Source organism: Psammomys obesus, unplaced genomic scaffold (genome assembly GCF_907164565.1).
Source record: "Psammomys obesus unplaced genomic scaffold, mPsaObe1.curated_primary_1811, whole genome shotgun sequence".
NCBI lineage: Eukaryota > Metazoa > Chordata > Mammalia > Rodentia > Muridae > Psammomys > Psammomys obesus.
Window position 1 is genome coordinate 15,047,536 of NW_026596064.1, and position 22,769 is coordinate 15,070,304.

General features: G+C 43.7%; 2 protein-coding genes and 1 long non-coding RNA gene across 7 annotated transcripts in view; 2 read left to right on the forward strand and 1 right to left on the reverse strand.

Moving 5' to 3' along the window:
* The window catches only part of Parp9 (poly(ADP-ribose) polymerase family member 9), a 31,512-nt gene extending 17,731 nt beyond the window's left edge, over positions 1 to 13,781 (forward strand). For all 4 annotated transcript variants that reach the window (XM_055624776.1, XM_055624779.1, XM_055624778.1 and 1 more), the window contains 4 exons: positions 2,114 to 2,503; positions 6,776 to 6,900; positions 8,613 to 8,787; positions 12,684 to 13,781. In XM_055624776.1, the coding sequence (XP_055480751.1) occupies positions 2,114 to 2,503; positions 6,776 to 6,900; positions 8,613 to 8,787; positions 12,684 to 13,078 (1,085 nt within the window). In that variant the 3' untranslated portion in view covers positions 13,079 to 13,781. The remainder of the gene's footprint in view (positions 1 to 2,113; positions 2,504 to 6,775; positions 6,901 to 8,612; positions 8,788 to 12,683) is intronic.
* On the reverse strand, positions 103 to 21,527 carry LOC129689567 (uncharacterized). The gene is made up of 3 exons (XR_008722141.1): positions 21,325 to 21,527; positions 1,127 to 1,212; positions 103 to 440 (listed from the first exon to the last, which is right to left on the reverse strand). It is a non-coding gene; the product is annotated as an uncharacterized LOC129689567 (long non-coding RNA).
* Positions 21,528 to 21,587: 60 nt separating this feature from the next.
* Positions 21,588 to 22,769, forward strand: part of Kpna1 (karyopherin subunit alpha 1) — a 58,606-nt gene continuing 57,424 nt past the window's right edge. Inside the window, exon 1 of one of the 2 annotated variants that reach the window (XM_055625028.1) lies at positions 21,588 to 21,782. The gene's annotated coding sequence lies outside the window, so the exon portion shown is untranslated. Of the gene's footprint in view, positions 21,783 to 22,739; positions 22,767 to 22,769 lie in introns of those variants that run through there. The other variant, XM_055625027.1, reaches the window with a different exon arrangement.

Sequence of the window (22,769 nt, forward strand, 5' to 3'; positions counted from 1 at the left end):
CTCCTCAAAGTAATGTAAGTTCCCAAACAAGCATTTAAAACAGCAAAAAGCATGCCTCCAATTAAAATTCCCTTCTCACTTTTGTTATCTTAAACATTGGCTTTTTTTTTTTTTTTTTTTTACTCAGCTGCCATCCTCCTCCCTTGTAGTTCTGTCCTAATGCTTTCCATAGCTCCACCCAGCTATGACATCAGTAGAAAGATGCTGATTACCCAGTTGTCTTTTTATTATTGTTGTTTAAAGTTTTAGTTATGGTAGGAACATGCCAGTAAGTGAATTTTGCTTGCAGAGGCCAGAGATTCTTTTGGAGCTTGAGGTAGAGGTAGTTGTGAGCAGTCTGATGGGGTAGGTGGGAGTTGAACTCCAGTCCTCTGGAAGAGCAATACATCCTCTTCATCACTCCTATCTCCAGCCCCTGTCCTACTGTCTTGGGATCACTGCTAGAAAGCAGAGTTGTGTAAGCATTAGGGTCAGATTCCCACACCCACTAGCTTGGTGGACATGATTAACTAGTCCTACTGACAGGTACAAGTTACTTAATGACTCTGCGAATCTTAGGTGACTTCATTTGTAAGATGAACTAAATAGTTCCTATCTCAGGATTGTGAGGCTTAAATAAAATAATCCAACTGGACGTGGTGGTACATGCCTTTGATCTCAGTGCAAATCCAGGACTGCCAAATCTACACAGAGGAACCCTGTCTCAAAAAAACCTAAATAGATAGATAGATAGATAGATAGATAGATAGATAGATAGATAGATAGATAAAATAAGTAAAATAAAAATATAATAATAATATGTGTAAAGTCCTTTGAGCAATGTATGGAATAGTTCTTAACTTGCATTTTCTCCCCTCAAAATATGTTTCTATGACTCAGTCATGTAAAGTAATTTTTCATCAGTACAATACCAAGCCTGAGCATCTGAGTTTGATCCACTGACTCCTTCAAATCGTTCGTGCTCTCTCTCAACACACAGACAGACACACACACACACACACACACACACACACACACACACACACACACAAAATGTGAGCTTTTCCAAAGTTTTTGTTTTTTATTTTGAATAAAAATGCTTGAAGTCCCAAGCTGGAGTGATAGCTCAGAGGTTCGGAGCACTGACCTGATTCAAGTCCCAGCATTCACATGGCAGCTTACAGAGGTCTTTAACTCCAGATCCAGGGGTCCAACATTCTCACACAGTAAAACCTGCAGGTAAAACACCAGTGCACACAAAATAAAAATTTAAAGAAAAACATTTTAAAAAAGGAATGCTTGTCCCAGTTTTATGTCCTAGATATTTAGGAGTTCTAGTCGCTTTATAGACTTATAAACAGTTGATATTGTTAAACTTACAAATTCCTGCCTGATTGATGGGTGATGGTGCATTTCTCTGATTGGAGTCAAGATAAACATATTTTCAAATAGATTTAATCCATAATGTTTGTTTTTTCTGTGAAATGTTTTTGTGTACTTATCTACTGGTTTGCTCCCTTTTTAAAACAATAATATTTTAATTAATTCTTTGATAACTTCATACCATTTATTTTTCTAATCCTTGCCTTAGCTCTTCCCAGATCTACCCCTCTTAAAAAAAAAAAAAGGACAGGCTCTCATATTTTACAGGTTAGCCTCAAAATCTTTATGTAGCCAAGGCTAGCTTTCAATTCCTGATCCTCCTGACTCCACCGCTCAGATGTGGGGATTATAAGCACATGTCACCACTCTCAACTTCAGATTTTGTTTCTCAAAATACATTTTATTCCTTGAACTCTGTAGCTTTAGGTGCCTGATTTTAAGTCTGGTAGGTACAAGAGGTTAAGGAACATGTCACTTAGCAGATGAGAGTAGGTAAACTCATTTGTGAATTGACCAATCACACACAGCAGAGGGTGGCTATGATAAAGCCATCGCCTTCTAAGCTAACTGGTATGTTTTTAAGGAGGCCATAAGCTGAGCACATAGATTCCCTTTATAACTGGTGTAGCTTTACCGATGGGTCTTAGCTGCTGCTGCTGACAGTGGTGGTGATATCCTCAGGGCAAATCGAGGCTGTGATGTTCTACACTGTTTAAAAACCCACCAGCCTTCCATATCTGTTTTTTAATAGCTGTTCCAGTCTCCCAGTGGACCAGAGGGGAGCAAAGCAGAAGTGGGCTTGAAGCTGGATCCCCTGCCATCAGTCTGATGGGTGTGAACTCGGGAGAGATGTGTGAGGCCAAAGAATGGATTGAGAGGTTGCTGACCTCTGAGGCTCACCACATCATTGAGAATAATCATATTCTCTACCTGGGGAAGAAAGAGCATGACACGCTGTCACAGCTCCAGAAAACCGCACGTGTCTCCATTTCAGAGACTGTCAGTCCAGAAAAGGCAGCTTTGGAGATTAGAGGCGCCCAGGCTGACCTCATTGAAGCAGTGATGAGTATTGAGTCTATGCTGTGTCAAGTTCAGGAAGAAGTGGTGAGAAAAAAGGAGAAGAGTCTCTTGAGCTTGTCAGGTGACTTAACATTTTTATTTATTCTTTGTGATTTTCAATACATGTATACAATGTATTTTGATCATGTTCACCTTCATTCTCTGCTCCAGCTCCTCTGAGGCTTTCCCAACACTTCCCTTCCTACTCCATGTCCTTATGAAAACCCAATGGGTCCAATCGAAGCCTTCCATATGCATGTGAATTTAGGGCTGTCCAATGGAGCATGAGCAACCTACCGGGCTACATCCCTGAAGAAAATGAACTTCTTCCTCCTAGTAGCCATCAAATACTAATAGTTCCTCAGTTAGAGGGGACAGTTCGGCCGTCCTCTGTAAATGCTGTGAGTTCATGTTTCCAACAGCTCTGTTATATCCAGATTCCTTCCTTCCTTCCTTCCTTCCTTCCTTCCTTCCTTCCTTCCTTCCTTCCTTCCTTCCTTCCCTCCCTCCCTCCCTCCCTCCCTCCCTCCCTCCCTCCCTCTCTCCCTCCCTTCCTTCCTTCCTTCCTTCCTTTAAAAGAGTGTCAAGTAGTCCAAACCGGCCTTGAACTCCTGTTTCTCCTGCCTTTGGCTGGTTTCACAAGTCTCGGCCACCATGCCTGACCTTGTTTTGTTTTGTTTTTGAGATAAGGCCTCACACTGAATTTCAGGCTATCCTGAAATTCACTTATTTATCCCAGGTGGACTTTGAAAGATAGTCCCTGCCTCAGCCTCCCAAGTATGGGGATTACAGACATGAGCCACCACATTTAGCTCAGGTCATAACACGTTGATAAGCTATGTTTTATCTTTCTACTGTCAGAGTTATTTATTAATAAATAGAAACACATGCCATTGGATTTACTTGTGATGACATGGATGTCCTAGTTACACAGAAACCCTGAAATAAGACCTGCAGGAAAACAACAACACAAATGTAACATGCTCCGTTTTGCAAATAGAGCATTCAAATATAGACATATTTTACCTGATTACTTACCTTGAGTTTTATTACATTTATGTATTGCTGGCAGCATTACGAGCTCTAAGGTTACTATTGTGAACTCTGTCACCAACAGAAGTCCTCACTGGTATTATGAGATATACCCAGGTATCTCTCAGTCATTGTGATTAAACTCATGAGAGGAACTGTGGGGATTTAGGCCTATAGAGATCCTTTGTGAATCCTAGAGCTAACTAAGATTAACATTTAAAAGGCTACTTTGATGGCCAGAAAGATGGCTCAGCAGGTAAAGGCACTTGCCATCCAACCAGAGTTCAATCCCTGGGACTGATGTGGTAGAGAAACCAACTTCCACAAGATGTCTTCTCTTCCAGACCCATGCATACAAGCGCGTTCACACAAATAAGTGTGATTAAAAAAAAAAAATTAAGTGCCACTTTGAGTGGTGGCAAATCCCTATAATCGTAGCAGTCAAGAGGCTGAGGCAGAAAGGCAAGCTTGAGCTACATAATGAGATAGAAGATGAAGATCCTATCTTAAAAAAACAACAACATACCAACCAAACAATGAAAGCACAGTCACACATCATTCATTGATTTATTGACCTAGTACATACTGTATAGTGCCGATACTGCTGATAAACACGGTGGAACTTGTTTCTGCAAACTCTGAGGCCAGCAGGTGAACTATGATGGGAAGATGGCCGTGCTCTAGGAGTACAAAGGACACCTTATGCCCACTTGGGAGTCAGAACAAGGCTTCTTGAAGGAGGTCTAGAAAATGGAAGGCTGAGTACGTGGCAGCTAGGCAAAGGAAGACAGTCTCGAGCAATAAGAGTACAGGACTAACGGGCTGCAGTGGCACATTCTGTGACTGCACTCAGGAGGTACACGCAGAAGAATTAGGAGTTCAAGGTTGTCGCCTGCTGCATGGCAGATTTCAGCCAAGCTGGGCTACATGAGACCCCTTCTTAAATAAGAACAGGGAGGGAGGGTGTGTATCAGGGGTTAAACAAACAAAACAGCTCTTACAGAGGACCTGGGTAAAGTTTGCAGTCCCCACATGGCAACCACTTGTTTCAGGCTGCTTCATCTTTTCTGACGATTAGGTCTGACAGTAGAGGTTTGTGGATCTCTGTGTCTCTGGTGCCCAGCCCTTGTAAATCCTGCTCGGCAGCAGGAGTTTGGTGACCGTTTGTTGAATTCAAGAGACCAGAAAGCCAATCTCACACTTTAAAATTTGTGAGGGTACAGTCTCTTCCTCTTGATTTGGATCGCCTCTGCTGTGGATTTTCTTCTTCTTATTTTCTTAGATTTACAACTTGGTCCTCTAGGGAGTGAGTTACTTTGAGTTTAGCACCTGCTTTGCATGGTTAAATTGAAGTCCAGAGACACCACGCTTGGGATTAGGCCATTTTAGTATGGTCGAGCCAAACTGAAAATTAACAGACATACCACCTTGCCACCTTCTTTGTTTGTCTACATTTGTGTTCAGTCAAATAGGGTGCTTCCTTGGACAAAAACAGGTTGCATACTGAATTTCAAGACAGAAGGAGATAGGAAAGAAGGGGAAGTTAGAGAGTTTGGAAACAAAGGGAGGAAAAGACAGAAAAGAGGGAGGAAGGAGAGGATATCGTGGATTCTTGAGCTCTCAGTTTTGCTCCTGCTCATACCAGGCGTGACATGTTTTGTCTCCTTATAGCAAACACAAATAAAAGCCAGGATTATAATCTTAGATCTCTGCTTACCTGCTTTGTTATAGTGGACAGGTCGCTTAACTTCTGAAGTTCAATTTCCTTGATTATAAAGCTCTGTTGATCATTTCAGCAGTGGTGGGATGAATAACAGGTAGAGAAGTGAATGGGTTTGAAAACTGAAATGTAGTATGAATAGCCTGTTGTTTTCCATGCTTTCTTAATGTTTAAATTTTTTGTGTATGAGTGCTTTGCCTGCACAATAAACATGCATATCTGTGTATCATGTGCTTGCAGTGCCCAGAAGAGGGTGTCACATCCTTTGGAACTTGATTCTAGGTAGGCACTGGGAATCAAACCCAGGAACCCAGTCCTTTGCAAGAACAAGTGCTCTTAGCTGCTGACGCAGCTCTCCAGTCTTGCTTCATGCTTTCCTAATTCTTACTTTTGCAACCTGGCTGAAGTACAGACATTCCCTATGACAACACAACCATTTATCATGACTGCAGCATTATTGTAGGAGGAAGAATATAATTAATGCTCTTCTCCTTCACATCTTCACAGTCTCATGACCTGGGTCATCAAGAACAAATCTATCACCACTTTATCTTGTGTCTTACTGTACTTCAGTTCTAGAACCAGAGTCTTAGAGCAGAAGCTTGGGCTCCAGCAGCAGCCTCAGAGGCCTAGCTCAACTGCCCTCCCCAGGACATCAGCTTAGACACAGGAGTCATGAAAAGCTGAGAAAGATTTCATCAATTCACATTAGGAAGAGATAAAGGGTCCCAGAGCCTCCAGTTTCTTCTTCTGGTTACTTATGTGATTTTTAGGTTTAACTGAAGGATGAACTGGGGTCTAGTGACATGGCTTGGCAGTTAAGAACACTGGCTGCCCTTTCAGAGGACCTGAGTTTGATCCCAAACATATGGTCACTCAAAATCTGAGCTCCAGTTCCAGAGGATCTGATGCCCTCTTCTGGTCTCCGCATGTCTGTATTTACACAGTGCAAAGATATTCAGGGACAAGGCCCATTCACATAAAATGAATTTTTTTTTTTTTTTTTTTTTGGCTTTTCAAAACAGGGTTCTCTGTGTAGCCTTGGCTATCCTGGATTCACTTTGTAGATGAGGCAGATTTCGAACTCAGAGATCCGCCTGCCTCTGCCTTCTATAGTGCTGGGATTGCAGGTGTCCAGCTGAAAATACACATTAAAAAAAGAAAAAGAAAGAAAACACACACACACCAAAAAAGAAAAAGAAACAACAACAACAACAACAACAAAACCCAAAATATTTTGAGGGTAGGCAGAGAAAGCAAGCTAACAGTCCTTGTCAAGGCCTTTCCTGCCCATCATTACCTCAGCTCAGGCTACTGCAAGTTGGTCTCATAAGTTGTTGTTAACCACAGTCATCTAAAGAAGGGACTAACCTGGTATTCTACTATGTCTATGTCTCCTGTCACAGACAGTTGAGGGGGCCTGTCCTGCCTGCAAGGCCTTGTGGTTCCTGAAATCCAAGGTGACTGAAGGTTTAGGTGCTTTCAACCTTAAGATAGGTTAAGTAGCAGCAAGAGTTTGTTTCATTAAATCTTGTAACACCTTTTCCCTGTATTCACCAAGCACTGAAACAAGGTTTTATCTTAATGTTTTATTTTTTTTAGGACAGCAAGGGAAACTGGATGAAATGGAAGAGTTGTGCACATATCTACGATACCCGGTATCTTTAACTTGGGAACTTGAGGACCGAAAGAAACAGTTTGAAAAGTATGGCTTGTGGGTTGTGAAGGTATGCCTGATCAAGGGAGGCTCCGTTCTCCTTGCTGTTAACTGCTTCTGTAGCCAGAATAAAAAGTCACCCACCAAGGACTCTGAGCCAGTTGTGCAATGACCTGGGTTCTGGAGTAAGACTGGGTGAGAATACTGGCCTGAAAGGTGTAGCTGGAATCGGGAGGTAGAAATGATGTCAAGACACACATGAGGTCTACCTATCAGTGACCACAACAGTGGAAAGCGCAACGCAATGGCTTAGCCTGCTGTGCTGCCATTAGCCTTAATGGGGCACCTGCTATGTCTGTGTGGCTGGCACGTACCGATTACCCGGTGGATTTGTTTGTGTGCCAGGTTATGCGTGCCTGGTATGTGGATTGTGTTGAAATAAAGGTGCTTGCTTCTCCAAAACATCACTTCTCATCAGCAGGGTGTGCTACTCAAAAAGCAGAAGAGCCAGCACATTGGGTGGGGAGTTCACTTGGTTTATAGTCTAACACAGGTGGTGTCGTGTCGTTTCTTCATTGACCCAGGTCTGACCTCACAGTCTCTCGGTTGGCTAGCTTTAAAAGAAACAGTGAAAAGGAAATGAAGGAAAGGGGATGTGGGGGGGGGGGTGTCAGCACCTGAATTACTTCTGCTCTGAGAGTGTTGCCTTTTTAAATAAAAAGTTCTATGAGGTAAGAGTTTAAAGCATCTGCAGAAAAGTCTTAGAAGGTAGAGAAGATATATTTTAATTCCTTCTCATAAAAGACTGAAGGAAAAGACTAATATTTGACTTGTATAACACGTGAAAGTTGGGGAACCTTCCTTAGGACACTCATCTTACACAGCTCACCTTGTCTTTTGAGACAGAGTTTGTGGTGGTTGTTATGAGAATGGTCCCCTAAGCTCATTTGTTTGAATGCCTGGTCCCCAGTTAGTGGAAGTGTTTCAGAAGGGTTAGGATGTGTGGCCTTGCTGGAGGAGGTGTGTCAGGCAGAGCTTGTCTCTCTGTCTGCCTTCTGACTACACACTGCTTGGGATGTAAAGCTCTCGGGTACTGCTGTAGCACAGGCCTTTTGCTTCCTGTATTAATGATCGTGGATTAACCTTTTAAAACTGTAAGCAAGCCCCCAGTTAAATGCTTTCTTTTATAAGAGTTGGCCTTGATCATGGTGTCTCTTCACAGAGATAGAATAGTAACTAAAACTTTTACTTGGAACTTACGACCTAGGCTGGCTTGGCCAGCCAGTGAGCCCCAGGAACCTGTCTCCTCGCTGATGTTGGGATTACAAGCACATGCCACAATGCTTGGCTTTTTAAAAATGTAGGTTATGGGGATTGAACTCCGGTCCCCATGCTTTCAAGCCAAGTGCTTTACCAACTAACTGGGCCATTTCCCAAGCCTGTGTTTTTTTCTTAAATTACTTTCTTTTGAGACATAGTCTCATGTAGCCCAAGCTAGCTTCATACTTGCTATGTAGCTGAGACTCCCTTGATCTCTTTCTAATCCTCCTGTCTCCGCTTCTGGGACTACAGGCATACAGCTAACTTTATTAAATGTGTTTATTGAAAAAGGGGGTAAATTTTGAAGAGAGAGAAGACAAATGAGAAGAGAACTGAAAAGCAAACTCCATGGGTTCCTCTCACACAGCACATGTATTTTCCAAGTAGCATAGGAGACAATTTAAGTAGCCATTTTTCAGACATGTTCAATGCTTTTTTTTTTTTTTTTTCCTTTGCTTATAGGTGGAGCAGACACACAATAAGGCACTCCTGGCTGCCTTCCAAGAGAAGAAGAAAATGATGGAAGAGAGAGCACCGAGGGGATCTGGGAGCCAAAGGTTGTTTCAGCAGGTCCCACATCAGTTCTGCGATGCGGTGTGCAGAGTCGGCTTTCACAGGCTGTACTCGGCACCCTGTGGTAGGTATCAGCCTCATCTCCAGGGCTCAGCTCATCCTCAGGGCTGCCTACAGGGTCACCGGCAAAGGACATCAGTATATGGCTGTGGGGAAGGGATCCTTTGCCCCTGGGCCTCAGAGGTGAAGTCTTTTGGAAATGGCTGTTATTTTATCTCTTCTGCCTTTGGCTGGTGGTCGTTACTCAGATGCAGGTATGAACAGTAGGGTCTGTGGTTCAGGTTTTGATTGCATTCCTGTTTCTGTGTTCTAGCTATTCCACCTGCATAGAGCACCTTGGTGTGTCACTGCTTTGCCTTTCTCATTTCAACAAAATTATCAATGCCAAGCCCTCATTCCTTACTTAGAAGCATATTTACTTAAATGTAAGAAACTTGTGTTTTGCAATTCCCCTGCTCCTCCCCCCTTTTTAAAGACAGAGCCTAAGTAGTCTTGGCTGGCTTGTAGCTCACAGAGATCTGCCTGCCTCTGCCTCCCCTCTCTAGTAACTGGGATTAAAGGCATGCCCAGCCCTTTCATCCTTTATTTCCTGTGAATGAGTCAGGTTTAATCTGCTAGGTGAAGTGACCTCTCTTACTCACTAGCTAATAGTATGAAAAGGATTGGGGAAAGTGTAGTGATAGTTCCCGTTTTGAAAGTGGAGAGGGAAAACATGGAACAATCACTTGTCATGTACTGCTGGCCAGGAATAGGGAGCATTCATTGCTCAGTCAGGAGAAATCTTCCTTGGTCCATTCCTAGGTCTACTGCCTAACCAGGAGACTGACCTTGGATGGCCTCCCAGGCCAGAACACACTCAGATTACTGTAATTTCTCTAGCAGTATGAGTCCTTTAAAAATTTGGCAAGCTCAGGGGTTAAGAGCACTTGTTGCTCTTGCAGAGGACCCAGGTTTGATTTCCAGGACCTACATGGTGGCTCACAACCATTTGTAACTCCAGTTCCAGGGAATTTGATGCCCTCTTCAGTGTTTTTGTTTGTTTGTTTGTTTTGTTTTTCAAGACAGGGTACCCTTGGCTTCTTAGACTCGTTTTGTAGACCAGGCTGGCCTTGAACTCACAGAGATCCACCTGCCTCTGCCTCCCAGAGTGCTGGGATTACAGGCATGTGCCACCATGTCCAGCTGATGCCCTCTTCAGACCTACTCGGCCACCAAGCACATACATGGTGCACACACATTCAAGTAAGCAAAATCACTCATACATAAAATAAAAATGAATAAATATAATTTTTGAAAAGTCCAGCAAGGAGGGCTGGAGATGGCTCAGTGGCTAAAAGCACTTGTTCTTCCACAGGACCAGGGCTTTATTATTAGCATCCACATGGAGACTGGGAATCATCTGTAACCCAGTCCCAGGGGATCCAGTGCCCTTTTCTAGCCTCTGTGGTCACTGCATGCACATGGCGCACAAGCACTCATACAGACACACAGAAAATAAATAAATGACATTTACACATGCCCGCGCGCGCATGTACACACGTACACACACACACACACACACACACACACACACACACGCACACAAAGCCAGGTGTGGTGCTACACAACTTTAATCCCAGCACTCAGGAGGCTGAGGCAAGTGGATCTCTCTGAGTTCCAGCCAGCCTGGTTTACAAAACAAGTCCAGAACAGCCAAGGTTGTTACACAGAGAAATTCTGCCTCAAACAAAACAAAACAAAACAAAACAAAACAAAACAAAACAAAACATTAAAAACCAGCAAGTAAGGGGATTCATTTAAGGTCAAGTTCATGTCTTCATAATGCCACAAGGGGAACACAGGATCCCTTTTGCAGAATCTTGGTTCTATCAATAAAGCAAACTTTAAAAATGGACTCAGCAGGGCACTCAAAGATGACTTTATTGGAGCTAGAGAAAATAATAGGGCAAGCAAGCAAGCTAGATGTCTGCGCCTTAGCCGGGAAGAGGGAAGTGGAAACAGAAGGAAAGTTATAGTGAGTCAAGACAGCAGGCAGGCTCAGAGTGGGTGTCTGTGTCTCCATAGGCTCAGTGGAGAGAGGTGAACCTCAGAGAGAGTGACATGTCCTAGTATCAGGGCACACAGGCTTAGGACTTTGATCAGGAGATGTAAAAAGGGGGTAGGTTGGGGAGGGGGAAAGTTACAGTTTCTGGGTCAGAACTAGTCATATCTCTTCCTTATTATTTTGGTTCTACCAGCTGGAAGAAAGGACTTTTGAACCAAGAAAACTGCTCTAAGTGTACCATGGTTTATTTAAAATCAAAACAAAAATTATGTTCTCAATCCTTCAAGTACTTAACCTTTTGTTGGGAAAAAAAAATCTTCTCAGTAAAATAAACTGTGGAAGCTAGAATTTTAAGACCATGACTTTCTTATGAATTAAAAATAAATATTTCGGGGCTGGAGAGGTGGCTTAGAGATTAAGAGCACAGCTGGGAATTGAACTCAGGACCTCTGGCAGTGCTCTTAACCTCTGGGCCATCTCTCTAGCTCTCCCTCTTTTTTTTTTTTTTTTAACTTTGCTACTAGAAAACTTAAAAAGTGGCACATGTGGCTGGTATTGCATTTCTACTTTCCAGTGCTGCTCCCAAACCTAAGCTAGTATTTGGTTTAGTATAGAAAGGACAGGAAGAGGGAAGGAATGGCAACATGGCTTTAAAGAGGCTTTGGTGTTTTCCCCTCTACACACCTCTGTGGTAAAGAAGGGCTTCTGAACAGGGACCATCTTGAAGCCCAGAATTTGGCTCTGTGTCTGGAAGGTTTGTTTGCCTATTTTCATTTCTGTTGTTTTGCTGTTTGAGACAAGGTCTTCCTATATAGTCTTAGTTTGCCTTAACAGCTGAATCCTCCCACATCAGCCTCTTGTGTGCCAGGGTTATAGACATGTGCCACCACACCTGGATCCTGAGTATTGTCAATGTCCCAGAGTCTATCTTTTCTGGCATAATACACTAAGTATTATGCCAGAATGGAGACTCTTTTCCATCTCCAGAAGATGTTCTTACTGTCCTAGTCTCCAGAATGCCTGATAGCTGGTAATTCCCTAGTCAGCATGAACTTAATTCCAGGCAATGGAGGAAACTTAGTGGGGCGTTGTGCCAGTCACACTGACCAGGATGCCTTGCAACAGACAGAAGACTATGTTCTCCCAAACCAAGGTTGCTCTTCTGGATTAAGAAGCACATTTGCATCTTCTTCTTTTATAATGTCCATGACACTGCCTTCTCTTCTGCTCCCCACCCCACCGCTTTTTTATTTTTATTTTTAATTTCTTGCTGGGTACCTAACTTAGGCTGGCCTCAAACTCATGATCCTCCAGTCCTAGTGCTGTCTGCTCTTACTGGATGCTATCTTAAGGCTTTATTCTTAAAGCTGTAGAGATAGACCTAGTCGTAGCCTATGTAGCCAGCCAATGTTCTAAGAAAAACAGATTTCCTTTCTGCTGCCAACTGCCTGGTTAATACTGACTTGAATCATAATTTCTCAGAATCTTAGATTTTCATGCTTTAAATGAAAATATTATCCAAAGTGCAGATTAATTGATTCTAACCAATGTGAAATTGCTTTGAAAGCCAGTGACTGCTCTATAAATTCTAAGGCAAAACTTCTTTTTTAAAGATTTATTATTTATACAGTATTCTGCCTGAACACCAGAGGAGGGCACAAGATCTCACTATAGATGGTTGTGTGCCACCTTGTGGGTGCTGGGAATTGAACTCAGGACCTCTGGAAGAACAGATAGTATTCTTAACCTCTGAGCCATCTCTCTGGCTCTACAAAACTATTTTTATGGTATCATTGATTTTGTCTCTGGGGAGCAATTTAGGGTGGAGGTAATTATGAAGATCTAGAGGGCAAAATACATATTAGTACCGAAACAGACATCATCCACTAGAACTTTTTTCTTTTTTTGTCTTTCAGACCGAGTTTATGGAGCCGGCATATATTTCACCAAGAGCCTCAGAAAACTAGCAGACACAGTCAAGAAGACCTCTAGCGCAGATAAGCTAATCTATGTGTTTGAGGCAGAAGTACTCACCGGTAGCTTTTGTCAGGGTAATTACTCAAATATTGTCCCTTCACCATTGAGTCCCGGGGCCTTGGATGCTCATGACAGCGTGGTTGACAGTGTTTCCAACCCTGAAACCATTGTTGTTTTTAGTGGCACGCAAGCGATGCCCCAGTATCTGTGGACCTGTACACAGGACAGGACACTGTCAGAGCATCAGATGTGGTTACAGGACTGCTCACCAGGACCAGACATGGACTCTTCACTGCATTCCTGGGTGAAGGTCTCGAATGGCAGTCCTGTTTAGTGAATTGACAAAATTACGACTGTGAGTGACTTACAGAGTGGCTTGAACATAACAAATTGTCTGTTCAAATGACTGGGTTACTAAAGACACCTAGTACATATTACCATCTTAGTGCCTTTGTCTTTACCTCTGGGCTTGAGTGGAAAGATACCAACTAAAACTTGTTCCTGTCTCTTCTTGACATCTCCATCTCCTTTCCTATAGCAAGAATATTTTACATATAACAAAGATTTTTTTTTTCTAGTAAGTAATTCAAAGCCTGTTATTTTCTAAAATGATGATAGTATCATTTGGACAACAGAATGATTTTAGATTTTCTGTATAATTTTATAAAGTGCTTTGGATATACAAATAAATCACCATTGTTTGAGTTACTCTCTGAATAGTTAATGTGTGAAATGAAATAATGCAGACTGGAAGGACATCCAAAGATTGAAACTCAGTTTGGATTCAGTCATACCAAACAATGCCACTCAAAGCCGGGTGTGGTGGTGCATGCCTTTAGTTCCCTCCTTAGGAGGGAGAGGCAGGATAGATCTCTGAAGTTAAGGCCTGCCTGGTTTGCAGACTGAGTTTCAAGGACAGCCAAGGCTACACAGGAAAATCCTATCTGGAAAAACAAGACATTACCCTACAAATATGAAGAAGAAGAAAAAAAAAGACAAACCAAAGAAATAAATAAAATCCAATGTCATTCATCCACCATGTGGCTTAAGTTTTAACTTACCAAGCATTTATTGGTAACTTCAAGTGCTCCGGTCAATTTTTGGATGATAAGCAAGGCAAATATCCTTGAAACCTTTTATTCTGGATAATCAGAAAGGCAGATAATGGACACATGAACAAATATGACTAGATATAGTTAAAGGAGGATTACAGAAGTTTTGGAAAAATTTAAGTAAGACTAGGACAGAGTAATCAAAGACTGGGAGGAAGCTTCCAAAAGGAGAGACCAGAAGGTAAGGATGTTTTAGGCAAAGAAAATAGCTTTTATCAGGACTGAAAAAAAAAAAAAAAAAAAAAGGCTGAACCCACCTCAACTGGGTCCAACTTTATTTTTTAAAGTGCTATTTGTACAAGGACTATTTGTGGAGATAACCTAGAACTCCTGCACAGATGTAGCCCATGGCAGTTCAGTGTCCAAGTGGGTTACATAGTAATGGGAAGAGGGACTGCCTCTGACATAATCTGATTGGCCTGCTCTTTGATCACCTCCCCCTGAGGGGGGGAGCAGCTTTACCAGGCCACGGTAGAGGACAATGCAGCCAATTTTGATGAGAACTGATAGACTAAGATCAGAAAGGAGAGGAGAACCTCCCCTATCAGTGGACTTGGGGAGTGGCATGCATGCAGAAAGGGGAGGGAGGGTGGGATCGGGAGGGGAGGAGGGAGGGGCTTATGGGGGGATACAAAATGAATAAAGTGTAATTAATAAAAAATTAAAAAAAATAAACTAGTGTCTGAGAACAGAAAAAAAAAGTGCTATTTGTAATACAGAGGCTAATCTTACCACCTATGTATTGCCTATTTCCAACTCCATTTTTTCTGTACTTCTAAACCTCTGACCTCTCATTCTTCAATCCTCATCTTTCCATAACAACATTCCCTTTTGGCGCTGGAGAGATGGCTCAGCAGCTAAGAGCACTGATTGTTCTTCCAGAGGACTGGTGTTCAAATCCCAGCACCCATATGGCAGCTCTGTCTGTAACTCCAAGATCTGACATCCTCACATAGACATATATGCAGGCAAAACACCAATGTACATAATGATAATAACACATTCCCTTGTGATCTTGCTTTAAGCTATATTCTCCTTCTAAGAAACATGATTGTTTTATCATATGGTACTGTCCTAAAGTCTGGGCAGGGTGGTCTCTGCTTTAGACCACTGGCTTGGAGAGAATAGTCCGGCCTTGGTCCCTTGCTTGAGAGGTCTCATTCTGGGTCTGCCATACTTGGATCTGTCAACCCAAGGTAAGAAGTTCACAGGGCCAAGACAATGGAGAGCCTACAATACTCACTCCTAAGCCAACCATTAGGTATCTGGAAACCTCAGTTTTCCTGCTTAAGGAATTGAGTTCAACTGCAGAACACAAAGGGCTCTCCCCAGAACAGAATGTATTCACAATTAGGCTAGAGATTTACTCACAGGGAGAGTGCTTGCCTCGCCTGGGTGTGGAAGGTTCAATCTCTAGTAATACATATTTAAAACAATATGGGCGAGGCTGTTGGTGAGCTGTCTCAGTAGGTAAAGTCAGTTGCTACCAAGACTGATGACCTGAGTTTGGTTCTTGGGATTCACATGGTTCAGGGAGAGAACTGACTCCTTCAAGTTGACCTTTGACCTCCACTCATCCACTTCCAATAAAAAGAAATGTAATAGTAATTTTATAAAAAGACAAGTGGGGCCTGAATGTGTTGACTGAGGTATCTATGTACATATATGTAAGACCTGTGGTACCAAGCTGAGATTGATAGAGAGGACAGGTCATCTGTGAAGAAGCCGTATGGAACACAGAAGGGGGTGGCCTGACTGAGCTGTTCAATGGTACTGCAGTGAAGCACGGGGGAAAAGGCCAATATTTTAGTAATAAGATTAGCTCTACGCTTTTTTAAAAGGTCCTCAGAAAAAAGGGTGAGCAAGTTAAAACGAACTTCCTGAGTTTCTCTACCGAAATTTAAACTTACTTAAAATTTAACTTCAATTTCAGAGCACATCTGTGCTTAATGAAGACTTTGTGGAAAAAGGTCTTACATATCGTAGCTGTTACTATTTTGTGGTCCTAGGGATTGAACTCATGGCCTTAGGCATGCTAGGTAAGCATTCTACCACTGACAATATCCTAGCCTTGGGAAAGATGTAAGTTGGTGACATACAGCGTGCATCAGAATGCCTTTAAAGTTCTGGGTATGTGAGACACAGAGCCTGCATGGTTAATTTGTAAATGTAAAGGATTGATTGACAGGCTGTGCACACAAAGTCGACAGCCATTTTTGAGAAGTGAAAACCAATTCTTTTGGTTTATTTGCAGAAAGAGTTTTGTGTAGCCCAGGTTAGTCTTGAACTTGTTTATTTAGTTTTACTTATTATTTTTTGAGACAAGGTTTCTCTGTGTAGCCTTGGCTGTCCTGGAGTGCATTCTGTAGACCAGGTTGTCCTCAAACTCAGAGATCCACCTGCTTCTGCTTCCAGAATGCTGGAATTAAAGGTGTTTACAAATCACTGGTGGGCAAGCCTAGAACTTGTATCCTTGAGATGACCTTGAATTTCTGATCCTCTTGCCTCTGCTTTTCACATGCTGGAATTACAGGTCCAAGCCATCATACCTAGCTAAAAATGAATTCTTAGAAGATTCCAACCTGCTGTGCCAGCAAATAAAACCTTCGGAACTCTATGCTTGCGTACTGTTTGAGAGAACATTGAGCTTGATGTCATTGCCTTGCGGTGACTATAGGAACCACTTCTATGCACACAAAAAAGAGCTGCAAGTCAAAATTAATTTCACATTTGATTGTATTCAGTTTTATCATTACATAAGAGAGAGAGAGAAAAAAAAAAAAGGCTTCCCTTAAAGACTCCAGGCAGTTCATGGAAGTATTAATGGAAAAGAAAACAGAATAAAAATATTCAACTTTGCCAGGACAGAAATACATCATTTTTATTTCATACAGATAACATGTATTTAATTAGTTCTTTTATTGTGCTTATATCTTATATGTTTACATTTTATCTTATATGACATGAAGAGAGACCAGAGTATATATGTACACACTTTAAAGTACAGGATAAGGGGCTCAGCTTTGTTGGTAATGTGCGTGCCTAGCATGTGTGAAGCCCAGAGCGTGATTCCCCAGCATCACTGCACCACTGAATAAAATCAGGTATGAAAAGAGAACACAGAATAATATAGCCTGCAAAAGTTTAAGCAGGCAACAAAGAAATAAATTGCTGAAGCAAAGGGATGGAAGTGTTATAAAATACTGCCACACTTTGGTTATAACTGTCATCTAATTGGTTCTTCCTGTACTTATTACTGGCTGCCATGTTTAACTAGGCCTGTTGCTATTTTGCTTTTACTAAGAGGATTTGTGTAATAGAAAAAAAAAAATAATACTACACTACTTATAAGCACTGGGATTAAAGGCGTGTACAACCACCACCCAGCTAAACTTGGGTGTTTTGTTTGTTTGTTTGTTTGTGATTCTCAAGGGGATCTGGGACATGCTGATTAAGCTATTGTGTCATGCTGGCTGGCTAGCAAGCTCGAGGGATCCACCTGTTTCTGCCTTCCTGGAGTTGGGATTAAAAGCCCATAGCAACATACTTGTTTTTGCTTGGATGTTGGGGATTGAACTCAGGTCCTCAGAGTCTAGTGGCCGGTACTTTACTGACTGAGCTATCTTCCCACTCTCAACCTGCAGTTTTTTATTTGTTTTAAAAATGGTATCAATAAAAACAACTGAAACCAACACATACACACATACACACACACACAAAGCTGGGTGGTGGTGGCTCATGCCTTTAATCCCAGCACTCAGGTGGCAGAGGCAGGTAGATCTCTGAGTTTGAGGCCAGCCTGGTCTACAGAGGGAATTCAAGAGTAGCTGGGGCTACACAGAAAAACCCTGTCTCAAAAAAAAAAAAAAAAAAAAAGTATCAAGAAGTAAGTAAGTGGTTAGTTAGGTTTTAGCTTTCATGGATGAAGAAATAGGGGGAGGGAGGTAGTTAACAAATATATAAAGCAAAAATAAACAGTTTACAAAGAGATGAAAAGAGCTGGAAGATAAGTGGTTTATAAACTCCTGTTCCAAACGTTAGCAAGCATGTGTAGAAAATGGAATTATACACTGCCTGTAGGCTATAACTTGGTGAAATAAATCAGCAATAGCCAGTGTATTGGTTGAGTTTGCAGTTGCTGTGTAATGAATGACCACAAACCTAGTGGCTTAATACCCTCATCAATTTGCTTCCTTGTTTGTTTATTTGGTTTTTAAGACAGAGTTTCTCTGAGTAATAGCCCTGGCCATCTGAGCTTGAACTTACAGAGATCCGCCTGTCTCTGCCTTACAAGTGATGGAATTAAAGGTGTGCACCTTCACACCTGGTTCCTTGATACCCATTTATTTTCTTGGAGTTCCTTTTGGCCTGGAAGGTATTCACAGCTTACCTGGACCATCTGCTCAGGGTCTATCAAAGCAGCAATAAAGTACATATTTCTCCTATGTAGGCTCAAGTCAGGAAGATTCTGCTTTCATGTCCATTCAGGCTGCTGGCAGAATTCATTTCCTGGGATGATGTGATTGCAGCCTCTAGATTCTTATTGAATGCTAGCTAAAGGTTATCAGGTCTTAGAGGCTAACTGTGGGCCCTACCAAGTGACCTTCTATAGGCAGTGACAATATGACAACTCACTTCTTTATGGACAGCCTGAGTTTTCAGTTTCATAATAATGAAGTGTTAGGAAAAGAAATGTCATCATAGGAGGTCTTCCATCACCGTAGTTCTGTCTGTTGGCTAGGAATAAGTATGGGGCGTATGGACATTCAAGGAGTAGGGATTGTACAGAGCAGCAATAAGAATCAGGGGTTATTTTAGAGTTCTGCCTACCCTATCTAATGAAAGATGCAGTGTCCTGGGGCTGGAGTGATTTGGCTTGGTGGTTAAGGACACTTGCCACTTTTGCAGGGGACCTGGGTTTAGTTCCCAGAACCCACAACTGTCTGTAACTTCAGTTCCAGTGGATCTGGTACCCTCTTCTGATCTCTACAGGTACCAGGCACACACACATTTAGCATACATACATATATATACAGGCAAAATACTTTTTAAAATTTTGAGACAGGGTTTCTCTGTGTAGCCCTTATGTCCTGGAACTCGCTTTTAAACCAGGCTTGCCTCAAACTCACAGAGATTCTCCTGTCTCTGTCTCCCAAATGCTGTGATTAAAGGCATGCACCCCCCCCCACACACTGGTGACAAAATATTCTTAAACATACATTTTGTTTTTAAATTAAAAAAGATTCAGGTGGTGGTGCATGTCTTTAGTCCCAGCACTTGGGACGTAGAGGCAGGTGGATTTCTGTGAGTTTGAGGCCAGCCATGGCTACACAGGGAAACCCTGTCTCTAAAAAAATCCCAAAACAAACAAACAAACAAACAAACAAACAAACAACAATGTCTTAAGGTAAGGCAATTGCCTTGTACATAGTATGTATACAAGACTATCATGACACAAAAATAATCTTCCTTAATTTTTGTATTTCTCAAAATACAAAAATAGAGAAACATAAGATACCATATATAGTATGATATCAGTTTTGTATAGTCAATGTTTATAGGCATTAGGGGTCCAGCAATGGTCTACTGTAGTTGATTGGGATTAACCCATCACTAACAACAGTGGGGAAAATACTGAAAACATTAATGAAGAGGTACAGAGGCTGTGCAAGACATGGAAGAGAACCTGACACTTGCCATTGCTTTTCCTTGCCTGCGGTGACTGCCGATTCTAAAAGCAAAGGCTGAGACACTGAGCAGCACTTTGGCTGTCTCGGGGAGCTGAGGAGGCCCTGACAAAGGGAAGAGACCCTAGTTGATCCCTGTGACTTTTCCATGGGTCTCTCAAGAACTATAGCTAGGAGTATGGGGAGATTAGTCTGAGAAGACTACTCTGAATGATGAGTCTTAGCTCCTGACCAGAGTATAATGATCAGGCTTCAACTCAACTGGGGTCAAGATACTTGCCTGTATCAGTTAGATTTCTATAGCTACAATGAAACACCATGACCGAAAAGCAAACTGAGGAGGAAAGGGTTTGTTTGGCGTACACTTCCACATTGTAGTCTATCACTGAAGAAAGCCAGAGCAGGAACTCCAACATGGCAGGAATCTGGAGGAGAAGCTGATGCAGAGGCCATGGATGGGTGCTCCTTGCTGGCTTGCTCAGCCTGCTTTCTTATAGCACCCAGGACCACCAGCCCCAAGGTGACCCCACCAACAATGGGCTGGGGCCTTCTCCATGAGTCACTAATTAAGAAAATGCCTTACTGCTGGATCTTCTGGAGGCATTTTCTCAACTGAGGTTCCCTCATTTCAGATGACTCTAGCTTGTGTTAAGTTGACATAGGACTAGCTAGCACACTTACCTCACTTTTTCCCCCCAGCTGCTTTGCTCAAACTCAGTTCTTATTGTAATAAGTACTCTGTTAGTGGAGAAGAAAGAGGGAGGGAAGGAGTGAGGGAGGGAGGATGCTGTTCTAGTTTGCTTTTCTGTTGCTGTGATAAAACTAACCAAGACAACTTGGGGACAAGCATTTCAGCTTGCAGTACATCTTTGAGGAAAGCCAGGACAGGAATGCAAGGCAGGAACCTGGAGGCAGTAATTGAAACAGACCAGGGAGGAATGTGGTCACTAGCTCACGCTCAGCTTGCTATCTTACACAGCCTGGGGGTGTCACTGCCCACAGTGGGCTGGGCCCTCTCACATTAATAATGAATCCAGGAAATGGTCCACAGACATGCCTACAGGCCAATCTGATGGCAGCCAATTCTTCCGATGAGGGTCCCTCTTCCAGGGAGGCTCTAGCTTGTGTCAAGTTTACTAAGACCAACACAGGAGCCAAGACAAATGAACATGCATTATCCAGGATTTAGTCACCATGGCCCTCTCTCTCCCCCTTTCTTACATTTATAAACGTGTTGATTTACTGTCTGTACCTCCTCAGCATTCTTTTTAAACTAACTTATTAGACCGGGTCCTGTGTGAGACTTTCCCTTGACTACTCCTTGGCTGTCTTAGGGTGCTCTTTTGAAGCCACCACTCTACTTCCCAGAAAGGAAAAGTCCATCAGTTAACAGTGACAATCATTTTCCTAAACAGTTTTTTAGAGCACTTACTCAGATCAAAGCAAATATTTATGCTAAAAACTATTATTATTATTGAGACAAGGTCTTCCTACGTGATCATGGTGGTCTAGAATTCGCCAGTCTCCTGCCTCAGCCTTCCTAGTGCTGGGAATACAGGCGTGTGTAACCAAGGCAGGCTTAAAAATTAATTTCTTAGTGTTTTATGACACTAATAAACTACCAGGTAAAGTGGGAGAGAACTGAATACCCAGAAGGTTCCTGCAAATGAGTTGCATGTGAATTCTTTGAACGTGAAACACTGACGTATTTTGTAACACTCCTTCAGCCTCCAACCATGCCATTATTCATCCAATAAGCATGCTCGGTGTGAGGTACCTACCATGTGAGAGGACAGCTTATAGAGATGTGAGGGGGGATCCGTCCATTCTGGAAGACCTTAGTAAGGGCAAGTTTGCTTCCATAACTTCTACATGTCTTTGCTTTCACTGACCGCAAACGTCGTCCTCAGAGACCCAAGCCCTGGCCACAGCCTTTTTCCCTGGCCGCTGTCAGCCTAGAGCGTCCGCGCCCGGAGACTTTGCTTCCCGGCGGCCCCTGCGGCGGGCGGCGGAGGGGCGCGCGCAGGCGCGCAGGCCGGCCCCCGCACGCAGGCGCAGTGCGCACGCCGGCTGAGCTGGGTCTCGCGGCTGGGTGCGCGGCAGCGGAGAGCGAGGCCTGGTGAGCGCCGCCGTAGCGCGCGCCAGCTGGTCAAGGTTGTGCGCGGAGGAGGCGCAGCGGGCGGGCAAGGAGCGGGCGTTTCATCCTCGCAGTGGCACCGGGACCGGTCGCCTGGAGCCGGTGAGTGTGCGTGTGTTGGGGTGGGGGGTCCCTGCGGCCCCTCCTCCTCGGCGGGCGGCTCTGGGTTCCCTCCACGGACCCAAGGGAGGCCCCGCGGGGCGAAGGCGGACGCGGGCGGCGGCCGGAGCCCTCGCGGCGCTCCCGTGCGTCACGGGCCCCGGCGGTCCTAACGGCCGCGCGGGCGGCGGAGCGCGGTGGGGGTGGGGAACGCCGGTCGGGGCGGGGCGGCGCGGCGGCGGTGGTGGTGGAAGCGGCGTCGGGGACTGCGGGGCGCCGGGCGGCGGCGCGGAGTCTGCGCGCCGAGCTAGCATGAGGGCGGGGACGGGGCCGGGGGCGGGCGGCGCGGAGCGGTGGCCGAGGCCGAGGCGTGCGGGGTCGTTCCGGGAGTTGGCAGGTTAGCACCGGGCCGGCGTTTGGAGGGAGGTGGGGGTGGAGACGGGAGGCTGCAGTTTACGGATGTCATAACTACGCGGGCCCGGAGCTGCTGACGGGGGTGTGGTAATTATAGCAATGACAACTTGGTCGGCCGTGTGAGCGGTGATGGGAGGGAAACCGCCGAGCGTGAGCCGGGGCTCGCCGTGGGAGCAGAAAGCTGGAGGGTGACTGGAGTCAGGGACGTTGGCAGGGGATAATGTGAGGGTTGAATGCAGCTGCTTCCGATCCACTTTGCAATGAAAAGTTTCAAATGAATTGATTTTTAAGGTTTAAACGTCGGTTTGGTCAACTGGTATCAGGATCCACAACCGAGGAATGCTTTGAAATATTAAACAGTTAGCATCTGTCCTTTTTACCCCCTTCTCTTAAAAGTTCCTCCAAAACCCACCTCCTACTTTTTTTTTTTTTTTTTGTTTATTTGAGACTGGGTTTTGTTTGATAGGCTGGCTTTGAATTTGTTGTCCTGCCTTGGCCTGCAGGGTGGCAGGATTTCAGACATGCTTTATACAGCCCGGCTCAAAATTTCGATCAGCCTAGATGACTAAGTAGGTA